Raw genomic sequence first — 21,199 nt, 5'->3', positions numbered from 1 at the left:
AATATTTAACATATTGGCGCTATCCACAAGTGTTGCTCTTTAAAGTATTCTTGATTGCATAACTCGCTGCTCAACTCCAATTGACAGATTGATAGATAGGTGGTGGAACGGACGAATAGATAGGCGGGTGGGCGGGTGGTCAGGCAGGCAAGCACGCACGCATGCACGCCCGTACGCACGCAAGGTGGCAGGCAGGTTGGCAGGCGGGCAGGCAGGAGGCGGGCGGACGAATGAACGGGCGGGCGTACGGACGTACGGAGGGAGGGACAGACGAACGGATACAAAGATGGCACTTTTAAATGTATCAAGTTGCACACAGTAAAAACTTGGACTGGCAAAGCCTCAAAGTGCCTCAGGGGCAGCGCCATGCTGACAGAGAACAATTTCGTTGCAAAATTTATCAGAAGAGATAAAGTGCAGTAGTTTTTTTCATATGAGCGAGGTGGCTTACATACAAAACTTGTGAAGAATTTTACAATGCACACACGCACAAAGCCAAATGTGACATAGTTAAATTGATAAAAGAGAAAGATAACATTTCTATTATAAGGAATGAACCTAAAACACGATGAACCTATAACACGCAGTGCTCTTTTTCAGACTGCATCATGATTCCGAGCGAAAAATGCTAGGTGATCAGCTGTTCAGACAGGCAGGTATATAAAAATGAGGTGTTCGCGTGCTATACCGAGTTTAGCAGCGAGAAATGCAAATCCAGTATTTCCGACTTAGACACATAAGAGAACGTGTGGAATTGTCTAATGGCTGTGGAATGAATGTTTTGATACAAGTGTCTTCGGTAGAGACCGTAAAAGTTGAGAAGCATTATTTTTCTAAAGATATCACCGCCGCTGTCAATGGGCAAAATCAAACGAAAAAACTCTTAGAAGTGAACGTGGCAGACATTTCAGGATTTTACCAACAGACTGGACAATGACTATAAAAATTTCGAGGGACTTAAGCGATAAAGTAGTGCAAGGCGAAAGCCTGAGTCATCATCATCATCATGATGATGACTCAGGCTTTCGCCTTGCACTACTTTTTGCATTCTGATATGCAACTGGCACTAAGTAGTAATTATTTATATAAATAAGTAGTCATACGATATAAATTATGTTTTAAGCAGGTAATTATTTTGTATATAAATAATTATTCTGTTAATAATTAGGTAATCTATTTCCTAATTATTCAATATTTATTTATTTGTAGATAAATAAATAAATAGCATTTGGTCATTCATTGGCATACGGCCATATAAGGCACGCACTCGCGCATAGTGTGGTGGTGCTCTGTGATTGGTCGAGACTTCTATGACGTCATCCCATTTCGGCCAATCAGAGCAGCTGTAGAAGCGGGACTCACTTTGTCCATTATAGCATGAGCCATTAAAGGCTTTCGCCTTACAAGAGATGGCTTGTATCAGCACATTATACGCAAGCGAAAATGTAAACATGTATGAACAGAAAAAGCCTGAAATATTTGAAGGTATGCAATACTTACTATAACGCAGGAAGCTAATGGTACATGAAAGAGAGATAAGAACTATATGTGAGAGCGCTGTCGAATGTAAGGTAAGATATTTACCAGACGAAGCATATTTCACTGCCACATACTTGAATAGTAACCGTGAGAAATTGTGCAAATAGACAAATGGCTCACTTCGGTTTATTTAGGGGATTAAGAAAGCATATCAAGAGCGTTTTAGATGTATTCCCACTATAAATATTGAAATTAAGCCTGTACATTGTCTTATTAACGGCTCTCTCTAAATAGTTATTGCTACCCTAGACGATTTTCAACGTGGAACAATAAAATGTAAAATTAAAACAGGAACTGTCTTTACAAGATCAATATTATAAGAAGTAAATAACCAATAAATAAATATATAACCTTGTGAAGCACCTGCTTTTTTTGTAAAACCAGTACTGTACTTAAATTGATACATACTGAAGCATCTCGTTAAAAAAAAGTAAACAAATACAAAAAAGTGGTACAAAACTCCAGTGCCAAAAGTTAACTAATCAAAAGTGCGTAGCGTATGATCTCATGGGCCTTCTTACACCCATAAAAACTGAACACTTAATTTTCGCCCTACCAAACGGCGAAGTTGGTGGGTTTAGGGGTTTAACATCTTAAATCAGCTCAGACTATGTGAGACGCCGTTGTAGAGGGCTCCGGAAATTCCCACTACCTGGGGTTGTTAAATCTGTACTGACATTGAACAGAGTAAGGGCGCATAGCTTTTCGCCGGAAAAGGAAAGCGGCCGCCGAGGCCTGGATCCGATCCCGCATGCTTGGGTACAGTAGTCGAGCCCTCTAACCTCTCCGCCACGCAGACGAATTTCGAATGTGCCATCAACTAAAATTCTTCAAATTGGAATGTTCTTCCTTTTCCTGCCGGAAAAGCGAGGGGACTTAATAATACGGAGGAATCTACAAAATACTGGTTTGCCAGCTTAACTTCAACCGCAGTGAAACGTGGGAACATATTTCAGTGCATAGGTTTATGTGAAAGGAGCAAGGTGCGGTCAGATCATATTCCCCGATATAATACGTGGCGTGTCGGCGTTGCAATGTAGTGTCTAATCCTAATTTTGATGTGTCAATGTAATCTGCGATCATTGGCACTGCGAGTATATAGTATAAATATTTATGTGGTCTGTTAAGCACAGTGGGCCTTCGTGTGACCATGATGGCATAGCGGAGTCCAGTTAAGACGATTCTTTCGTTACGACAAGGATGGCATTAATTTTTGAGCGGAGCCAAAGATTGTGAAGTACTGCGCAGCAAATTTGGCCTAACCAAAAGTCGTAATCAGTCCAGAAACACGTCAAGCATTTTAGCACAAAGCCATACCTTCCAAGTGCAAAAAATATTTGGTAACCTGGGATTTAAATTCGACGCAGCTTCTGCTTCATTTGCCCATCTATATGTCCATTCCATTGTTGACGCCGCGAAAATAAAATGCACCTCTTCAAAATACATTGTAGAGGACCTCCAAAGGAGGTAAGTAGGCAACGTTGCGGCTAACGTTCTACGGAGACTTTGCTAAAGCACAGCTGTAATTAATGATTGTGCTCCTGGTGCAGCAGACATGTGGGATGTCTCAGCCAGAGCCTCACAGACTACAAATCAAAGTACGCGGATGAAACATCATAGAGCTCTGTTTACTATGTAAGCGTCAATGTGCACTCCAGATATAAATCTATAAGTCTGTATACTTTGTAGGCAACTGGCAGCGAATATAGCGAAACTCTGCAGGGCTACGTCTAAGCTGGTGTCATCTCTTTTTGTAGGCGCTTCGCCAACCTCACCTCGGCCTTGCGTCACTAGGTGGAAAAAAAATGTAGCTAAGAAAAAATGCTGCGGTCTCAAAGCTAATTGTGGCCTGAATTTGGGGCATGAATTTACAGAAGCGTCAATTTCGCTCTTCTCATGTGGAAGCTTAAAGTGACGGAGTGGAACGAGCAGCTCAAATATTCATTTCCTACATGCATTTCTCCTATTGTTTGATTTCATACCACGACCTTAAAACATTTCATATTTTTCAGTGTGGTACTCTTAGCAAAGCACGCATAAAAACCACCAATTATTCTCTCGTGTTCTACAGACAAGTATAACTGACTTTTTCAAATTGAAAAATCATTGGAAGAGAAACAAGTGAAGCATATTGTTCGAAAATGTCAGCACAAAACCAAGTCATATTTTTCAGAAGTTCATCTCAATATTAACTTGAATAAAATATAGTGACATCATTAACTCATGCTACACTGCAATATGCTTACCGCAGAAACAATTGGATGATAGTGTCATAAGGTTATTAGAAAAGGCCAGCTGCTCTATTTGAGGAGATAAGCTCAGCTTCGCAGAGATTATTCTTTATTTTTTACTTAAGGACTTTAAACAGCATAAATACCTAGACATTTATTGTTTTTTATTAACATATAAACGAAAATTATGACGTCATTATAATACTCAGTAATGTGACTTAAAGCGCAGCTTACAATGTATTTCGTTTTTGCAATATCCTCAGGTAAACAATTGGGAGAGTAACGCTCACACTGCAGCCCGGTGGCGCTGCTTATTAGTTTCCGCACACCAGGCCCCGTTAACTGACAGTCATTTTTTTTCCTTCTGCACTCTAAAAAAGTAAGCTTGCAATCTGAGAAGTGGAAGTTATCTTTCGGGTGCCGAACCAACGCCCCGGTCTGAAAGCCACGGTCTATTACCAAGCTACACGATGCCCCTACAGCAGTGAGAATAACGCCGTGCCTCACTGGTCTCGTCTGCTATTTACCAGTTTCTCACGCTAATCACCACATTATATTAAGCATCAGACATCGCAAGCATACTGCGATCTCTCCTGCCTACTTCCAGAGCGCCCTAGCTCTCTACTTGGCTCTATTTTCTCATTCTTTTCGTATTTATTCACTGCTCACCTCTCTTCAACTGTATCCCTTTCTCCTCTCCCCTGGTGTTGTGCCATTTCTTCGTTCGGGTCATGAACGTTTGCTCTCCCCGTCAGTCACCCCTTGGCTTGTTTATGAAGGCACTACGCTGCGGTTGCGCACTGTTCAGCACTCTTCATACGTTTCTCTCTGAACACACATCTCTCGGTCTCTCCCTATCGCATAAATGTGGGGATAGTATTTCCAAATCCGCACAATGCCACCGCCTAGCAGCCGGTGGCACTTTACTGTATACTACCGGCAACGGCTTGCAAGTGCCTGTTATGCTCAAGAGTTTGCCCGATACGATGGAGGCTCCTGTGGCCCCAATTTCCTTATATCGCTTGCAGTGCAGTGGCCAGCCAGGCGCCCTGTTCATTGTACACTTAACTTTCGGCTGATGGCGTAGCATATGATAGGGCTAATAGGTACATGATTCTACGAACGCTGCGATTCACCACAATCTCCTAGACGGTTGTGATTCAGAGGACAATGACAGGATGACCGTTGGGGCATCCAGTCCCTACCCACCGTTTACGCAGATGTCATAGGCGGCGCCGCAAAATACAGAAAAAAGTGCAGAGCTGAGCCCCAAAACAAACCCAAAACTGAAGGTCGACTAGTAACTAGTTCAGTCATTCCTGCAATGGATAGTTTATTAGTAAGCGGTTAGAACGAAAGTAGTTTAGCATCTTAGACTGAATTGAAGGCGCAAGCGTAAAGGACAGGGTTGTTATTGTCGCGCAGTGGTGACAAGCCCGGTAGCCGGAAAAGAAGACCCTGGTGTTTTGCCTGAATGAAACTCTTTATAGTTTCATTCCGGAAACACAACAAAGGGAATCGGCTGCGGCGATAACAGCCAAATCGCTCGTCGGTTCCCGAACTAATAATGCATGTTTCACGCGTTAGCGCTCGTTTTAAAAACTGCAGAAAAAGATCGAGATAAAACCGCAACTCATGAATATCATATACACTAGAACATTGTAGAAACACATGTGAAAGACTGGAAGCTTCGAAATACAGCTCGGGGCATCTCGCGCGAAAATGAAAATTATCAGGTTACGTTTCGCGAAACAAAAAGTGATCAAAGAGTACATAATCTAGTCGTGCGCTGGAATCGCACTGATAAGGCCGCCTGCCGGCGGATGTGCGAAAAGAAGGACTACACTTTTGAATGGTCAAATATTTAGGGGAATCCCCCAAGGTGGAGTAGATTTGTAATAAGGGAGCAATTACTCATTGCATCCACCCAAGCGCAGCTATACGGCTACAAAGGAAAGCTTTATAGCTTTCCTTTGTTGCCGCATAGCTGCGCTTGGGTGGATGCAATGAGTAATTACTCCCTTATTACACTTTTGAATGGTGCGTGGCAATATAAAAAGCGGTTAACCTCATCACTACGACTGAGAGAAGGCATTGGAGTGCTCATTGTAATGCCGCTGGTTTGCTGCCGGCCTCAGCGACGCATTTTGGGTGGGTGCAGTAGCATCGCGCCCGTGTAGTGGCGTCGGCAGCGCAAGTTAAAACTTAAATTAGTAAAAATTACCGCAACCTGCCACTGTACGTAATTTTTTGCCTGATTCATATTCGGGTACCAACTCTTACAAAAAACCGAGAGATTCTCCTAAATGATGTATGCCCAATTTAGCAGTGCAAATGTATGCCTAGCGTAGAAGCATGAATAAAATTTTAGTGTTTAGGTTTCAGAACGGATGAACTTCTCATCAAGTAATCCAATTTGCTACAAAATTTGTTACGATCATAGAATGGTGCTCACTGCTCAATCATGTTGGGAGGAAAAAACGTTGCCAGAAGTTTAGTTTTTCTCTGTGAAGTTTGTAAATAACGTGTTATCTTTGCGTGATCGCAACTTATCCTCGAGGTGAGCCTCATGAATTATTAGGTGCATATTTTAAGGCAGATTTAATTTTAATCACACACATTCTCTAAATTTTATTAATTCAAATTTTCTCTGCACTTACAAAATATCAATAGTGCATCCTTGATGACGAGCTGAAAACCGCTCTGCATCTACGAACGTTGTTCCTTGCATCCATGTAGCTATATATCATGGCTCTCCGTATCACTTTTTCTGGGTACTCCATCTTTATTCTTCTATAATAAAGTTTTTCAAAGCGCATAGTTGAATTAGAGGGCTGTAATAAATTGTGAGCGCCATAATAATGTGCTAAGTCCAACAAGTGACCACGAAGAGTATGAATGTTTCAGAAGGCGTGCACACTCCTTTTAAAGTCATGTATGCTGACTGGACCACAGGATGCTTCATACTTACGTATAGCCAAGGATCTTTTGGAAAAGGTGAGTTTATATTAGCCACAAATGTCTGACTGAAAAAGAGAGCGTGCCTACGAGAAGAACGGGCCTGGGATACAAACTTTAACTTTCTGACATTTCCTTTTCTGAACTATCCCCTAGTATTTGAAGCGAATTTAATGGTCCAAGAATTGCACCTGAATAATGTAATATAAGCTGCATGGTGTTAATAAGAGTTGGTAGAAAAGCATTTCCAAAAAAGCGAATCTTATTGCAATATAATTTTCAGATAATGCCTAGTCGATTGTGCGCCTGACATCCAAAGCATCAGAGTGCCAAAATGAATGAATGTGGTTTTTCCTCTGTTACAACCTCGTGCTTTTCCGACACTATTCTGCTATAGGTATGATGTCCACTGTAAGCTGTCTCATTGTCCTCTCGAGGAGATGTAATTTTGTGAAATCCGTGGTCTCATTTATTTTGTCAATGCTAGCAAAAACATGCGATGCCAGTTTTGTAAGACCGTCTGAAAAAGGGTTGTGAGCGACTCCTTATGAATGGTAACTACACTAGACCCTAAGCGGACCTGTTATGTATGGATTGTGCTTGGAGGTTTCCTCCTTTATTTATCAGGTATTTAACTTAAAGAGGTGGAGGGATATTGAGAATTTGTATTGACCGAATTATACACGAATCTTGAGATCATTTCAATACCGTAAATAGTGGTAGACCGTGCTCGGTAGGACAAGCTGGTCATGTTGATACTGCATTCTAGAGCCCAGATGGCTCTGCAATGTGCGGTTTGTGACTCGCGTAGAAATTGTATGATGAGAGACATTTCTTCCTTGCCTGCGTACTTTTTTTTTTCACTTTTATGCCTTGATGCCAGGTTCTCAGTTATTTTGAATCAGGATGACAATCCCCTACAGGATGCATGATATACTCGCTGCGAATGTTTGTGCACGTGTTCCCAAGTACTACTGCCCTCAAAATAAAACAGAGCTCACGAATCAACAGTATTTTGTTTAGTGACGTGCCCTGCAAGCGGATGCGCATGTTTATATTATGCGTGCGTGTGGGACATCCGAATGTTCAGCCTGACACCCTTGGTGTTCGCCTCATCGGCAGCCCGGACGAAGGAGAGTACTTTTTAGACACGCCCGTGCTCCGTTTTAATTTGGGGGCACTGGTACATGTTCGTCTCACTGCAGCACATTCATTTTATCCATAACATTTTTAAAACTCCTCGTCCTTTTGCAGAAATGCAAAGGTTGCCGTGTTGTGCGTAATATATCCCCTTGACAATGAGTGTTTTCGGAGCCTGTCTCGGCTGCGGAAGGTTGGTGATACAAAACCCAGCGCCGGACACCTACTGTTAAAATGGGTACAAACGCCCCCCGACCCGGCGCCCGGCTCTCAAAGTGGTGTGCACATGGAATAGACCGTGCTAACCCTGCTGTGCCCCATCGGGGGCAGAATGTTTCAAAACCTTCGCCCTGCAAATGTCGGGTCCACCTTCTAACAACGGAAGCAGATTCTGTCACTCAAGAGGACAAGAACGAAAGGAACATAACCATCGCATTCATGGGCAGGATAGGTTTCCGGCTGTCGGACGTTATGATTTGACAGTTAGACGAAGCGGAATAAAATATATGTGAACAAGCTGATGTGCAGCTTCAAAAGAAGGCACAAATTCACGTGATGCTGCTAATGCTCAAGGAAAGAAACTAGCTGACAGGTGTGACACTGAAATCGCCCTGGTATTTGGACCAATTGTGTTTAGTAAGAATTGACGTAATCGGGTGCAGGAGTAGTAGCAAGCGAGAACACTTCACCTTTAACAAGTGATTTCCGCTGGTGGACATGCTTTAGATAGATCTGGCTCGAAGACTTATATAAGTATACTATCGCATATACACCATAAAGCAACCACATACAAGTAGTACGGTGTAAGCAAATGAACAATAAATGTCTCCAGGCAGTATTCACCTTGCCGAAAAGCATTGGCAGAGGTTTTGCTGTGTAGTTAAGGATACATCAGCAAGCATTTAGGCTTGCAGTATGAAATAGTAAACACAACTAATGTGACCACGGACGACAATTTGTGTATGTAACACAATTTAGGCACTCAAAGTACACTATTGCTCCGCATTTTTTCACTGATGTGTTCTTAATAGATCTGGCCGATATTATAAACCAGTTTACCTCTCCCAGCAAGATCTTGTACGGGCCAAAATACAGTCGCAAAGCCTTGACAAGACTCAACAATGGCCAAGCTTATACTCAATATGCAGCGTAGCAAGTCCTACCGGGATGTGTTATCACTATCTTTCTGCACATTAAGGATAGTAATAATGTCGAGGGTAAGAAAGCTTCGACATTCCTTGAGAGAAGAAAGACAGCTGTTAACTGATCATTGTTTTAGGTCTTAGGCCATCTTAAAGGTAGAATAGTGTGGGCTGGTCGTCTGCTGACTGGCAGTGTACGTATAGAGGACAGCTTAGGGTGGAATGGTTTGGGGATGTTTGGTCGCATCTTTATTGTTCAGTGCCTTGAATATGGAAAACATGTATGAAGCGATTTTGTTCAGATGCTCTGTAATTTTTTTTTTGTGCAGCTGAAAAGCAGTTCTTTCCCGCTGCCGTTTTTAACTGCTGCATATTGTGGCTTCCGTCACTACGTCCGTAAAAGCTGTTTCACTGTCGGTTATATGACTTCGAAGGCGACGTGCTGCAGCAGGATTCATGAGGAAAAAACTTAATGTTTAAGCTGTAATCCCCTTGTGTAGAGCTTTTGCTCATGCATTGGTGATGAGACATTAAGATGGCAGAATTTTCCCCTTGTTCCAAGATGTCGACAAAGAAAAGGAACGGAGAAAAACCGCGACGACATGTGCAAAAGTGTTCCTGCCGCTTAACCTTGCTGCCTAATACTGGGAGGTCTTAGTGGTGTTCCGTGGCATTGGAATCGCGAAATCTCTCGACCTAATGTTTTACCTTAGCGTTGAGGCGTTGTCAGTAGTACACCTTCTGATTACAGAGGAAGGTTTAAACGTAGCCACAGTCGGCATCTGGTGGTCATCATGCAAAGCGCGCCGAAGGTTTTACAAATGTCTGCACGAAAGGCAAGACCTGTAGCTATCGTGTTAGGCGTGAACTCCTTGTCGAGTAAAATAAAGTTATTAAGGAAAAAGGATATTCTACAGTTAGAAGGTAAAGGGTTCAAATTTACTTTCCTGCCAGATAGCAGATGGGGTTCTTAACTGTGGTTCTACGCGATAATAGAGAAATTCTGCTGGCACTTTTGGAGGTTAAAAAGGTGTGGTCATCGCAATAATGTCCGCATGGCTATACCTTTTAAATAATATTACGTGGTGGCAAGGAAAAAGACGGCACAACATGGCGACAGGATGAACGATGGTTTAATGTCTGGCCTAGCCCAACGGCTCCTCTCGCGCCACTTCCTATATTCGCAACACTTCCTGGGGCCACCGAGCGATCGTCCCGATCGTTTTGTTGAAGTCGATGGTGACGTGCTGGTGTACATGTTCAAGAAATGATAGAAGAGAATAATGAGCTTGCCGCCACGATGACGATGAACACGGTAAGGCTTGGGTGACCCGCCTCCCCTGGAGCTGTACACCCATCCGTCACCAGAGTCCATGGTACCGATGGCTCGAGGTCGCGACGAGCGGCTGGGCGGCGGTTGCGTGTATATGTCCGGTTCCTTTGGGGGCCTTCGGGTCTTTCGGGTCCTTCGTCTTAGGTCTGGTTGGTCTGTCTGTTCTTCTTTTCTTTAGATCCGGGCTGGGGGCGGAGCAGTGGTATTTGGTCGGTTCTGGGCAGGAAGGGCTGGGGCGAAGCTGCTCGGCGATGTCCCAGGGCTCTCGGTTGATGGTCCCGGCTTACAGATGGCGTCGATGCTCCAAGGCGAAGATGGGGATGACGTACGCCGCACCTCCAACCAAAAATGTTACGTGGTGACGAGCAAAGAAACGGCACAGCATGGCGATAGGATGAACAATGTTTTAATGTCTGACCTAGCGCGACGGCTCCTCTCGTGCCACTTCCTAACTTCTCGCAACAATATTAATATACATTTCTTCACGACTGATAGTTGTGACTGTCTTTGCAATATCATAAAAGGAGGGGCTAATCTAATAATCTAATCTGGAATCTATTATAGGACAACATGAAGGTTTATTCAAGTCAGCAAGAAACATAACACGGCAACTTATTTCTACTATTTGATTGGTAATTCTGCTTACTTCATAAAAACGCTAGTGCTATGGCATAGTTTATAAAATACTAGCAAAACTACGTGCCGACTGACACAAGTTATCTCTAACGCTACACAGGGAGAACACATGAAGGTTAGTTCAGTAACTGCCATGTTCAACATAACAGTAACGAAGTCTGCGATTTCTCCCCTTGACCAGTATTTCTCACGCAAATAATTGTGATCCAATGCATGCTATGCCTAGATTATACTATGGAATTAGTGCGCGCTGGCCCATTTTCTGCTGGCATAAACAAAGTGAGGAATTTTAGAAAACTTAGTTTTAGTAACAGCCAGTGACGGCTTGTGATAACGAAGTAATACACGTGATTAATGCTGGTTTCATCAACGTGTAGTGTGAATATGTAATCAATACAATATGAACTCGTGGTAGTGGCTCGTAGCTGGTTATTAACCATGTGTGTCTCAGCGATATTGTAGCAGTTGACGAGTGGGATATAAAAAAAGCGAAAATGGTGAAGCAAACAGGACCTGATCAGCTTGTATACGGCTATTTTTTCGACAGTGAGCGCGATCCAAGGTCATTAACGCAATTCATAAATTTTAGTGGGCGATTCTGCGCCAGATGACGTCACTAGTTCAATAAGAGGTAGTAATGAGGCAGGTGCGACGATTTCGCTAGGCCTAGTTCCTTTCCCCGCTAACAATTATGTACCTTCGCAATGTCGTTATTGGATGAGTTAGTAAAGACTACTCAAAATAAACACTTCTTCACCTGACATCAATTTTGAGTACCAATTACTATAGCTGTGACAGATAATTTCTGAAAATCCTCTGATATTTATCGTGCCGCGTCGCGAGGTCCATCAGCCTTGGTGGACGAAGCAGTGACGTACTATAGGAGCTAAAAGGTAGCCGCGAAATGCATTCCTGCTAAAACGGCATTTATTACCGGGCAGGAGAAACAAATGATAGCAGCAATCTGTAACAATAATTTCAGCCGGGACAGATAACTACAATGTGCATCCTAAGCTTAGAAAATTAGTTTTACTTTCTCCTTCGTTGAGCCAATCACTATCTGGAAATCAGATGCTTTGATTATGTGTAGTATATAAGAAAATGTTCCAAAAGAATGTGTGCTTGTAGTTGGCACTTTGAAAAAAACAGAAAAGTGCGATGATAACGCATATGTCTTTAAAACATAGTGGATAGTTTCTATTATCATATTTCGAACTCTTTAGTTTGTTGTTTCTATTAAGTATAAGAATTTTCATTTTGATCTTTATGCTTCTGAATTCATTTTGCATCTTGTACGCTATTCACGTTCTGTATCATTGGGCATGTCATTGGGCACGTTGCGCAGTCGTTTAAAAGCTCTTTCATGTTTACTTCACCACCAAAGAACAGTTTGGGTTCAGCTTACAATACGTTCAAACATTGGTGTGTCATTGCCACAGACTAAAACGCTCTTATGATCGCATCAGAGCAAGGCCTATCCTCTGGCGATATAAATGCGAAAACAAGAAAAATCAATGAAATGTTTTAAAATTTTTGGACTGTTACGCTTCTTGAAACCCGCAAAGACACACAGAGTATTCCTTCTTTAAACAACGCGTCTTATTGAGCTGCAGCTAAGCTGAGTGAAATAAGTATCCTTGTTTGATTTTAGTGATTTGGACGACGTCCGATATTTTGAGGTTCAAAAGGGTTTATGTATGCGTAGACACAGAATTCAATGCCATCTTTCGGGCAAACCATTCTCGCGGTCTGATTGAAAAAAAGAAATACTAGTATGTGGCGGGAAAAAGCGATCGCACAGGAACATCTTGTTTGTTTATTTTATAAGATACCAGTCACACTAAGTTTGTTTTTTGACACATGGTCTTTCTAATTGTGCTCAATGTGGCCGCTTGGGGTATAGAAACAAACCGAATGGGATATTAGCCTTCTCTTTTTAAAGAAGAAGAAAAGGGTATAGAAGCATATTAGGAGTTTTATACCATATCATGCATTATGCATCATGCTAAATCTATTTATTATTCTTCATGTTTATTCACTACATGTTTTGATTTGTTCTATACGCCAGTCTTTCCGCTTTTAGTGAAGTCGCAAAATATTATTTTTAAAATTCATCAAATATACTTATGGTATGCGTATGCGCTATCTGTATTTATGGCACCGTAAATATCCGTTTGAAACGAGCAAATGTATTTATTTATATTGCACTCGTTTTTACTGAAAATTATGTTGAGCAAAACGTTCTAAATGACTGCTTAATGATCATAGCAGTTATTAACAATTTGCATTGGCAGACTTCTCTTGCAGATTACCTAATTTCGTTGAACAATATATTTAACACAGGTTGCCGCCTCCTTCGAACTGCCAGTACAATCAGAGCTCCAATACCACCGGTATGTAGGGATGTGTTTTTACAGAATTGTCCTCGAAAGTTCATGGAAATATTCCATCCATTCTGCTTCTCTCCCATAATAAAGGCGAGGCATTAACGACTACAGATTTTGAGATGGTTTTCAGTTCCTGACAGTGTTAAATAAAGAGCTCTTAGACGTTTCCCTCTCATTTAAGATTCCTTTGGCCTAAATAAATACCATTACGAGAATGCACAATTGTTTTATTCTGTTGTGCAGTTTTTAAAACTTCTTTTTAATCATTACTTCTCAAATATTTCCGGATGTTGAGTGACCTGCAGATCCTCTTTTGTGCATTAATCAACACGTGTGAGCAGCGCAATATATTTTTTTTTTATGAAACTGGCTTCCGCCCAGACTCACTTTTTTCTATGAGCAAACTAGGAAGAACGTAGCCAGGACTTGCGTCCATCATATCTGCTTACGTTATACTGTGTTAGGTGCCTCAGAGGAACACTCCTCACTGCAGACAAGGCGCCATTCATTCTTAAGGTTGCTAGTCAGTAAAAAAATGACATACTCCTTTATAATGTTCTTACGTTTTCGAATATTTCAACTCTCAATTCCTAAAACGTGACCATCTGTGCGTCTGAGGTGTCTGTTAGGAGGTGTCAATGTACAAAAAAAAAAGAGTATTCTTCCTGAAGAAACTGGGAAACGGTAGTGTAAGAGGACCACGTTGAAGATGCAGAGGTTGACGCGGAGCAGAAAGGTGAGGGTGTGTCACAGTATGTTTCCTTTATTGAATAGACTTCCTGGACAGACTACGTGGATGGGTTGATAAATGCTGCCCACTGGAATGGTCTAGACGCTTCCCGAGCAGCTTCTTTTTTATATAAAGTGAAAAGTGAATTTTCACGTTTCAACCGTAGCAAGAAAGTCCGCCTATGTATTTTATGTTGTGATTGGTTCAACACACATGCACGCACTTTATTTATCAAACTTGCCCCTCTTTTCGCCAGAGCTTTTCACCAGGGCGCCGATGCCTAAAGACAACAGCATGCAGCTTATCCCTCTCTTTCTACCACAGAATGCTTCCACATTATTTGTGTATGATGCCACGCGCAAATTCTCCTATGTAGTTCAAATTCGTTGCAGATGGTTCATTATTATCGTCAGCACCTTGGCTACGATAACTACGGGGCAAAGGCATACTCCATATTTCTCAGAGTTTATGGTGATCTGCTGTGTGCCTATTATTGGAAAAAAGTTTGAGATCACCGATCAGTGAACATTCTGTCACCCAATCCATGCTATTATTATTTCTTAATCCATTCATTGCCCTTACGGAACAAAGATCATCTTTATTTCGCATTCGCAGCATGGCATGTGCCTATTCCCTGTTCTCAATAATGACTATTGGAGTGTAACATCACGTTTTACCTACCTGGCTAATCTCAATTCCTATCCCCTAATTTTAAGAAGCAGTTGTACAATCCTTTGCTGTTTCTGACCTCCTAAACGCATTCAATTTCTTTCGCCACCACCTTCCTTCAACAGTTCAAAGTTGTAGTAAAATACTGAGAATAATACATTTCTCTTGAACAGTACTCGCCAAAATTTTTTTAAAATATTTCAGAATTCTGGTTAAATATGAATCGCCTATTGTGTAAATGCAGATTTCGACCGACTACTTGTTGTTAGAAGACGTATTCATTTAAACTAGAATGACCTTGCAATTAACGCAAATCGCTTTTCTGTTCAATGAATTTCTGCAATACTCTTATTTTCTGGATACAATTTTTGATATCGAAAGTGGTCTATTTCCTTTTGCCGGTCTAATTCGTTAGTCGTGCTGCTAAGATCTAAGAGATTTTCATTGGCAACCTTAATGGCTTCTCTACAAACCTCATCGTCCAAGCCGCTCAGTTGTTTCTTTTGGTGTTGAAACAGCTCAAGGGGCGAGCAAAGAAATTAAAACAAAGAAACACATGCGTGAGGACTGTCAAGTGAATTTTGTTTTCAAGTAGAGAAAATACACAAAGATCCAAAGGTCTGTAAATCTACATCTTTGTACAGCAATCGGTATTCAGAGGATAGACACGTCTGTGAGTTAAATACGTGTTTTTGAATTGCTTAGCAGTAAAAACCGATAATGCGTTTGGGGAGAGAGGTTGTAGAGGGCCGTTACATGAACAACATACAAATACTAATTCCAGAGCAATTGAAATTGCCAAAGATGCCAAATTATTTCAGATTAGAAACATAAGACGTGTAGAGACCTTCAAGAAAATGGAAGGTGACGTCAATGGTGCTCAAAAAAGTCTGAAGTCATTGAGAGCTGCGAGGTGTAAAATTCCTTCCAGCAAAGAGTAATTTCTTAAAAATTGCTTAGACATTTCATTTCTCTCTCGCATACAGAGCTATACGGATTACCAAAGCTGCATGTAATTCAAAACTTGTAATTACTTACATCTTTGTGTCATTTTGTAAATTATATGGCTGCTATTTTCAAAAAATAATTTCACGATTAATTTAATTACGTTTTTTGGCAGTCAATCAAGTCCCCGCAATGAAGAACCTCTAAGAAAGAAAAGGTACCATGGTCTAAGTGGCCGAGGCAATGTGATTCCGTCAAATACTTCGGCCGAACCTCGGTGTTCATGGATTATTGACCATTGATGAACGGTGCCAGCAGCTGCACTGTCAATGGCCGCCCAACAATTTATGGCGGATAATTTTGACCTAATTTATAAATTTTTGCAATTCCGTAAAAGTATCCGCGCGTGGTGCTCCCAAGAAAACACCTGGGTCGATATTATTCAGCTTTTTAGGGGCACTTCAAAGCGTCAACAATGAATCCCAGCGTACTCTAGAGAACATGGACAATGGCAGCGAATTACTGCGCAACTATACGATAAGGCGCGCAAAGTATTCGTGCACTATTTCTTTATTTAGTTATCATACATTTATATTTTACAAGACCTTTTCAGGGTGGGCACACGATATATGTATATATGTAGTCTGGAAGCAACGAAGGGGAGCCCTAAATGGGAAGAAGCGACTCAGGCTATGAGAGACGCCGCAGTGGAGGACTCCGGAAATTTCGACTACCAGGGGTTCTTTAACGTGCATTGACATCGCACAGCACACGGGCGCCTTCCTATTCGCCTCCATCGAAAAGCGGCCCCCGAGGTTGGGATTCGATCCCGCGTCCTTAGGAACAGTAGTCGAGCGCCGTAACCACTGCGCCACCCCGGCGGGGCCAAGCCGGTTGTGATTTAGAACAGCATGGAGAGACGTGTTGCAATATCGATATTATATAAATCGCACTGCTTTCTTTTGCAATTTGTCTTAGCCACTCCAGATTTCATAAAATCATGCAAGAAGATGGCGGCATGGAGTCTCTGTAGAGAAGAGGTCAGTATAGTTTTAAATAAAATTGAACATACACCACGGGGAGGGGGAGAGTGCGCCGAAAGAAAAAAAAATGTTTTCCTAGCGTAATAGCTGCTGCATTGTCAGCGTGGTAAGTCGAATATAGGTTAACGTACCTTGATCACAAGGCCAATTTACTGGTAGGTATACACTTCAGAGAAGAATATACTATTAGCGGCATAGCTAAGCAAGAGATGCTTTTCTCTGATTTGCATCCACACTGTTCTGCCATAACACATATTTGGCATTCGTCACTTCTCGTTTTAGCTTAGTGAAACTGTTAGTTAAGCAGACTTGCTACTTAGTAAAAGCAATCATTTTATGCAAACACATTGTCGGTCTAACGAGCACTAAAATACTGGGTATTAGCGACAATAATAATAAAACAGGAACAAAAGAAAGACAAAGAAACAGACATCTGGAGAACGTTGGAATCAACAAAAACAGCAGAAGAATCATTATTTACTAGCACAGACTTACGAAGCTTGAATAAGAAATTTGGAGTCCATTTGGGCATTTGTAATTTTTTAGCTCATCTCCTAGTTTGTAAGTAAGTTAGCTATGCGAAAATTTATCAAAAGCTTTTTATACGTTTATAACAACAGTGTCTTCCATTCATTGAGTGCATGGACTAAATTATGTAATTTCTAGCTTTAGGTGGCGCTGAAAATTCTTAATACTGTGCTGTAGGACCTCATTAGGGTGAAGAACAACCGCTACATACTAACGAATATTACCTTGTAAATTTGTTGCATTCTGTACAGGTTATTGACATCAGGTGGTAATTCAGAATATGTTTTCGGTGTCACTTTTTTATAATCGGTTTGTTCTGTTGTCCAGCGTTCGTTTGACTACATGTTAAACACGATAGTTAAATGTTAGAGCAACACTGAGCATAACACTTCATAAAAGCAGTTTAAATGTGGTCTGGCAGAGCAAATTTGTTTAAACAATAATAAGCCACGATAACAAACTGATACACCTACCTCAGAAATCGCAACATCTCTAATTGAGGTCAAATTAGTAGAAGAGACCGTTAATTATAAAAAATAACGAATTACGATAATCGTTCAAAGCCGTGAACGCCAATAACCATCACACTCACACATCCTATTTACTTCAAATGCATCATGTCATCGTGAGGCGCCTTCAGAAATTCTAACGGTTGTGTTAATAAAGGAGTACAGCCGAGTAGAAAAGTATTTTCCTTCTCCTGGGCAACCTGCTGCCTCGTGTTTCAAATTTGTGCCAGTGGTTGCTTAGGAACAGATTCCTACTTTTGTCTTTGGTTTATCCTTTACAGTCTTTATTGTAAGCGTAACGTCTCTCGTGTCATCTGTGAGTAAAAGTTTGAAAATTTTCTTGCAACTTTTGAAACAAAAATTACTATGCCCTAAAGCCGAAACTTTTAAAAAATAGGCATAAGTGACATGCCGTCATTAGAATTTTTAGGACAATAAAAGTTTAGACATTTTAGCTGTCTAAAACTAAAATACGATGCATAAAATTCAAGCACATAAACAATAAACAAGTCATCAGCCTTGTCATGTGCTCCAGAAAAGAATTAGGAAAGAAACTGATAGGAGCTCGGCTATCAAACGTTGCATTAATCAGTGTGAGGACAAAAGCTTTGTGATCAAATATACTGGTTATAAAATTATAAAATGCTTACCTACCTGGATCGGGTTAAATGCAATAAAAGTATGAAACATGATTTGTTTACTGTTGTAAGTATAACACTAGCGCTGACTTCATAACGGGGTTAGTAAATTAAAATCGCCGTCACGTTAAGCTTATTATTCCTTCTTATACGAAGCTCTATAAATGTTGTCATCTTGTTAGTAGTTCCACGAATAAGTAAGGTGGCTTGTGTATGGCTACTATTGTGTAACTTTTACATCCCTGGAACGTGCATTGCGCTTGTCGTGCTTGCATAGAACACAGACGGACACTCGGGATATAAAAAAGCGTTTATTCTTACCCCCAGCCAGCTTACATAGCTTGACCGGTCGAAGGTGAGGGGAGGAGGAAAGGCGAAAACACGTGAGATATACGCGTCACGTTTGCCACAGTGATAAGGCAGAACGTTTGCAACAGTCACAAATATATATTATTTAGAAAATCACATTGACAGAGTGTTGAGGTCCTAGGCACAGATGCGGCTTTACACGGATTCAGTTTCACAGTTACGGCCTTCATACGGATGTCAAATTCTCGACCATGATTTGCCCATTACCTAACTCCTTGCGTTAATCTGAGCTTTTTAGGTCTCACTTTGTTATTGTGTCAAGAGTTATCTGAATTTTTTTCTCCTTGTATACAATCTCTCGCTCATTATTTCCTCAAGTTCAATTGCTTTATTATTTTGTTGCTAATGTATAAGCTATGTTTCAATACTTGAACTCTTGTAGGGGCACAGGCTTACAATCAAACTCCAATCGCAATGAAGACCCTAAAACCAGGAAAATGTAAATATCGATTTCAATTTGAAAAGTGACTTTTCTCAGCCGCTCCCTCCACCTTTGCCAAACATTTGCTAAAAGAAGCAGCGTCTGGGTTTCAAAATATATGGTCCAAGATTTATTTTTAAGTACCCCATGCATACAGGATGAGGAAGATTATTCACAGCAAGGTGAGAACGAAATACTTTGGTTTAATTCATCTGTTATCATGTCTAATTTGGATTGTGTTATACTTTATTGACATGTTGTTCTTTAAGTTCATCTGGCAGTTCTTTCTCTGTGAACGTCGAAGAGGACACCGCGAACAGTGTTCTAATATAGGTGTGGACTGACAACAATCAGTGTGTCTCGAAATACATTCATTCCTTGTATTTTCTCATATTAGTTACACAAAACTTGAAAATCCACGTCTCCATTTGCAAGCTTCTTGACAATATACCCTTTGTCAATCGCATCATTTAGAGTTTTAGCAACATTGAATGGTGAGTCATGCTTTGGCGTTTTTGCTGGATGCTAACTGCGGATCATATGGAAGTGTGGGGAAGAGGCCTTCGTTTTCAAAAATAACTGCTATGTTTGGGCGCATGCCCCCGCTTCAATGAGGGCATGCCCTCTGGGTTGTCCTCCACTTATGTACAACTCTTTTGGCTAGCTTCCACGTTTCAGCCCCATAGGTGGGTACAGGTAAGATGCAACTGTTGTATACTTTCCTCTTGAGCGATACCGGTAAGCTGATAGTCATAATCTGCGAGTGCTTGCCAAATGCGCTCTATCCCAATCTTATTCTTCTCGTTATTTCCTTTTCATGATCCGGATCTGCGGTTACTACCTGTCCTAAGTAGACATATTCGCCTACTACTTCCAGTACTTCGCTACCTAATGTAAACTGCTGCTTCTTCCCGAGGCTGTTGAACATTACCTTAGTCTTCTGGATATTGATTTTCAAACCTACCTTTCTACTTTTCCTGTCTAGGTCGTCAGTAATTATATGCAGTTCATCCCCATAGGTAGTTACAAGGCAATGTCATACATCCAATAACAAATTATAGATTAACTTGGAAGCAAGACCCTAAACGCCAGACAATATACTACAACATCCAAATAATGTGTAATACGGGGTGTTTAGGTACATAACGTTAACCCTAGTACCAGAAAAAAAAACAAAATCAAGAAAGAAAATGCGACAGAAAAGCTTTCAGAGAAAAGGTAGGAAAGCGGAAGATCGAGGTGAAAACAACCCCAGTCGACAGCTGTCTTCCGCGGGTCGGGCAGGAAGTGTCTCCAAGGGGCTGAGGCCTCTTTGCCACTGGCGAGGCCCCTTCAAAGTCAAACACTCGGCATTCACCTAACTAACCGGATTCCCTTTTCCACGGACACGGCGATGACATGTTTTGCTTAGCATGGGTGCTCGAGCTCATAGTGTCGTCACTTAACACAAACACCTCCTCATGTCCCCCTGTGTGAAATTATGAGCATACATTTGGGTGTCAACAAACAGGTTCTGCAATCGGCGCGTGCGAAGCCCTCCACGCGACAGAGCTGCTCGTTGATGACCGTTACAGTTATGGTATTCAGCAGTTGTGTATGTGTCTATGTGCCTGGCTGAGGCTAGGTACGGCTATTGCTGAGATTTCCGCTCTAGGGCTTTCTGTTGAACCCTTACGCTGAGCATACATGGGAGGTTTTTCCTTCAACATAGCACACGATGTCATTATATTTAATACTGACAGCTTAATGCGCACTTTTCATAAAATATGCGATTACTTGAATCTTGTAATAATAATGTGCACTTTGCTCTTGGAAAACTACATCGGAAATATAGAAATCTGAATTTCTGGATTTAATATAGTGAGTTCCTTATAAGATTCGTTTAAACTTATGACCGGAATTATAATTTATTACAGCCTTTATTATTATGATATCGAGATCAATTGTTTGAATTTTTAAATATGGCTTATGATTTTCAGGT

The 21,199-nt window shown here is 41.2% G+C and overlaps 1 protein-coding gene across 3 annotated transcripts in view; it reads left to right on the top strand.

Annotated features, from left to right (window-relative positions):
• Nucleotides 1-13,578, top strand: part of LOC146173887 (uncharacterized) — a 31,839-nt gene extending 18,261 nt beyond the window's left edge. The window contains exons 4-5 of one of the 3 annotated variants that reach the window (XR_014701769.1): nt 6,681-6,767; nt 13,323-13,578. Coding sequence is in view for 1 of the 3 variants with exons in the window: in XM_084583444.1 (XP_084439570.1) it covers nt 6,678-6,767; nt 13,274-13,317 (134 nt within the window). In the remaining 2 variants the exon portion in view is untranslated. Of the gene's footprint in view, nt 1-6,677; nt 6,768-13,273 lie in introns of all 3 variants that reach the window. The other 2 variants (XR_014701768.1, XM_084583444.1) reach the window with 2 other exon arrangements.
• The last annotated feature ends 7,621 nt before the right edge of the window (nt 13,579-21,199 follow it).

This window comes from Amblyomma maculatum, chromosome 11, assembly GCF_055883805.1.
Source record: "Amblyomma maculatum isolate TAMU_Amacu chromosome 11, ASM5588380v1, whole genome shotgun sequence".
In the NCBI taxonomy this organism is placed as follows: Eukaryota; Metazoa; Arthropoda; class Arachnida; order Ixodida; family Ixodidae; genus Amblyomma; species Amblyomma maculatum.
Note: the sequence above shows the minus strand (reverse complement) of the source record. Positions and strands in the feature narration are given on the sequence as shown.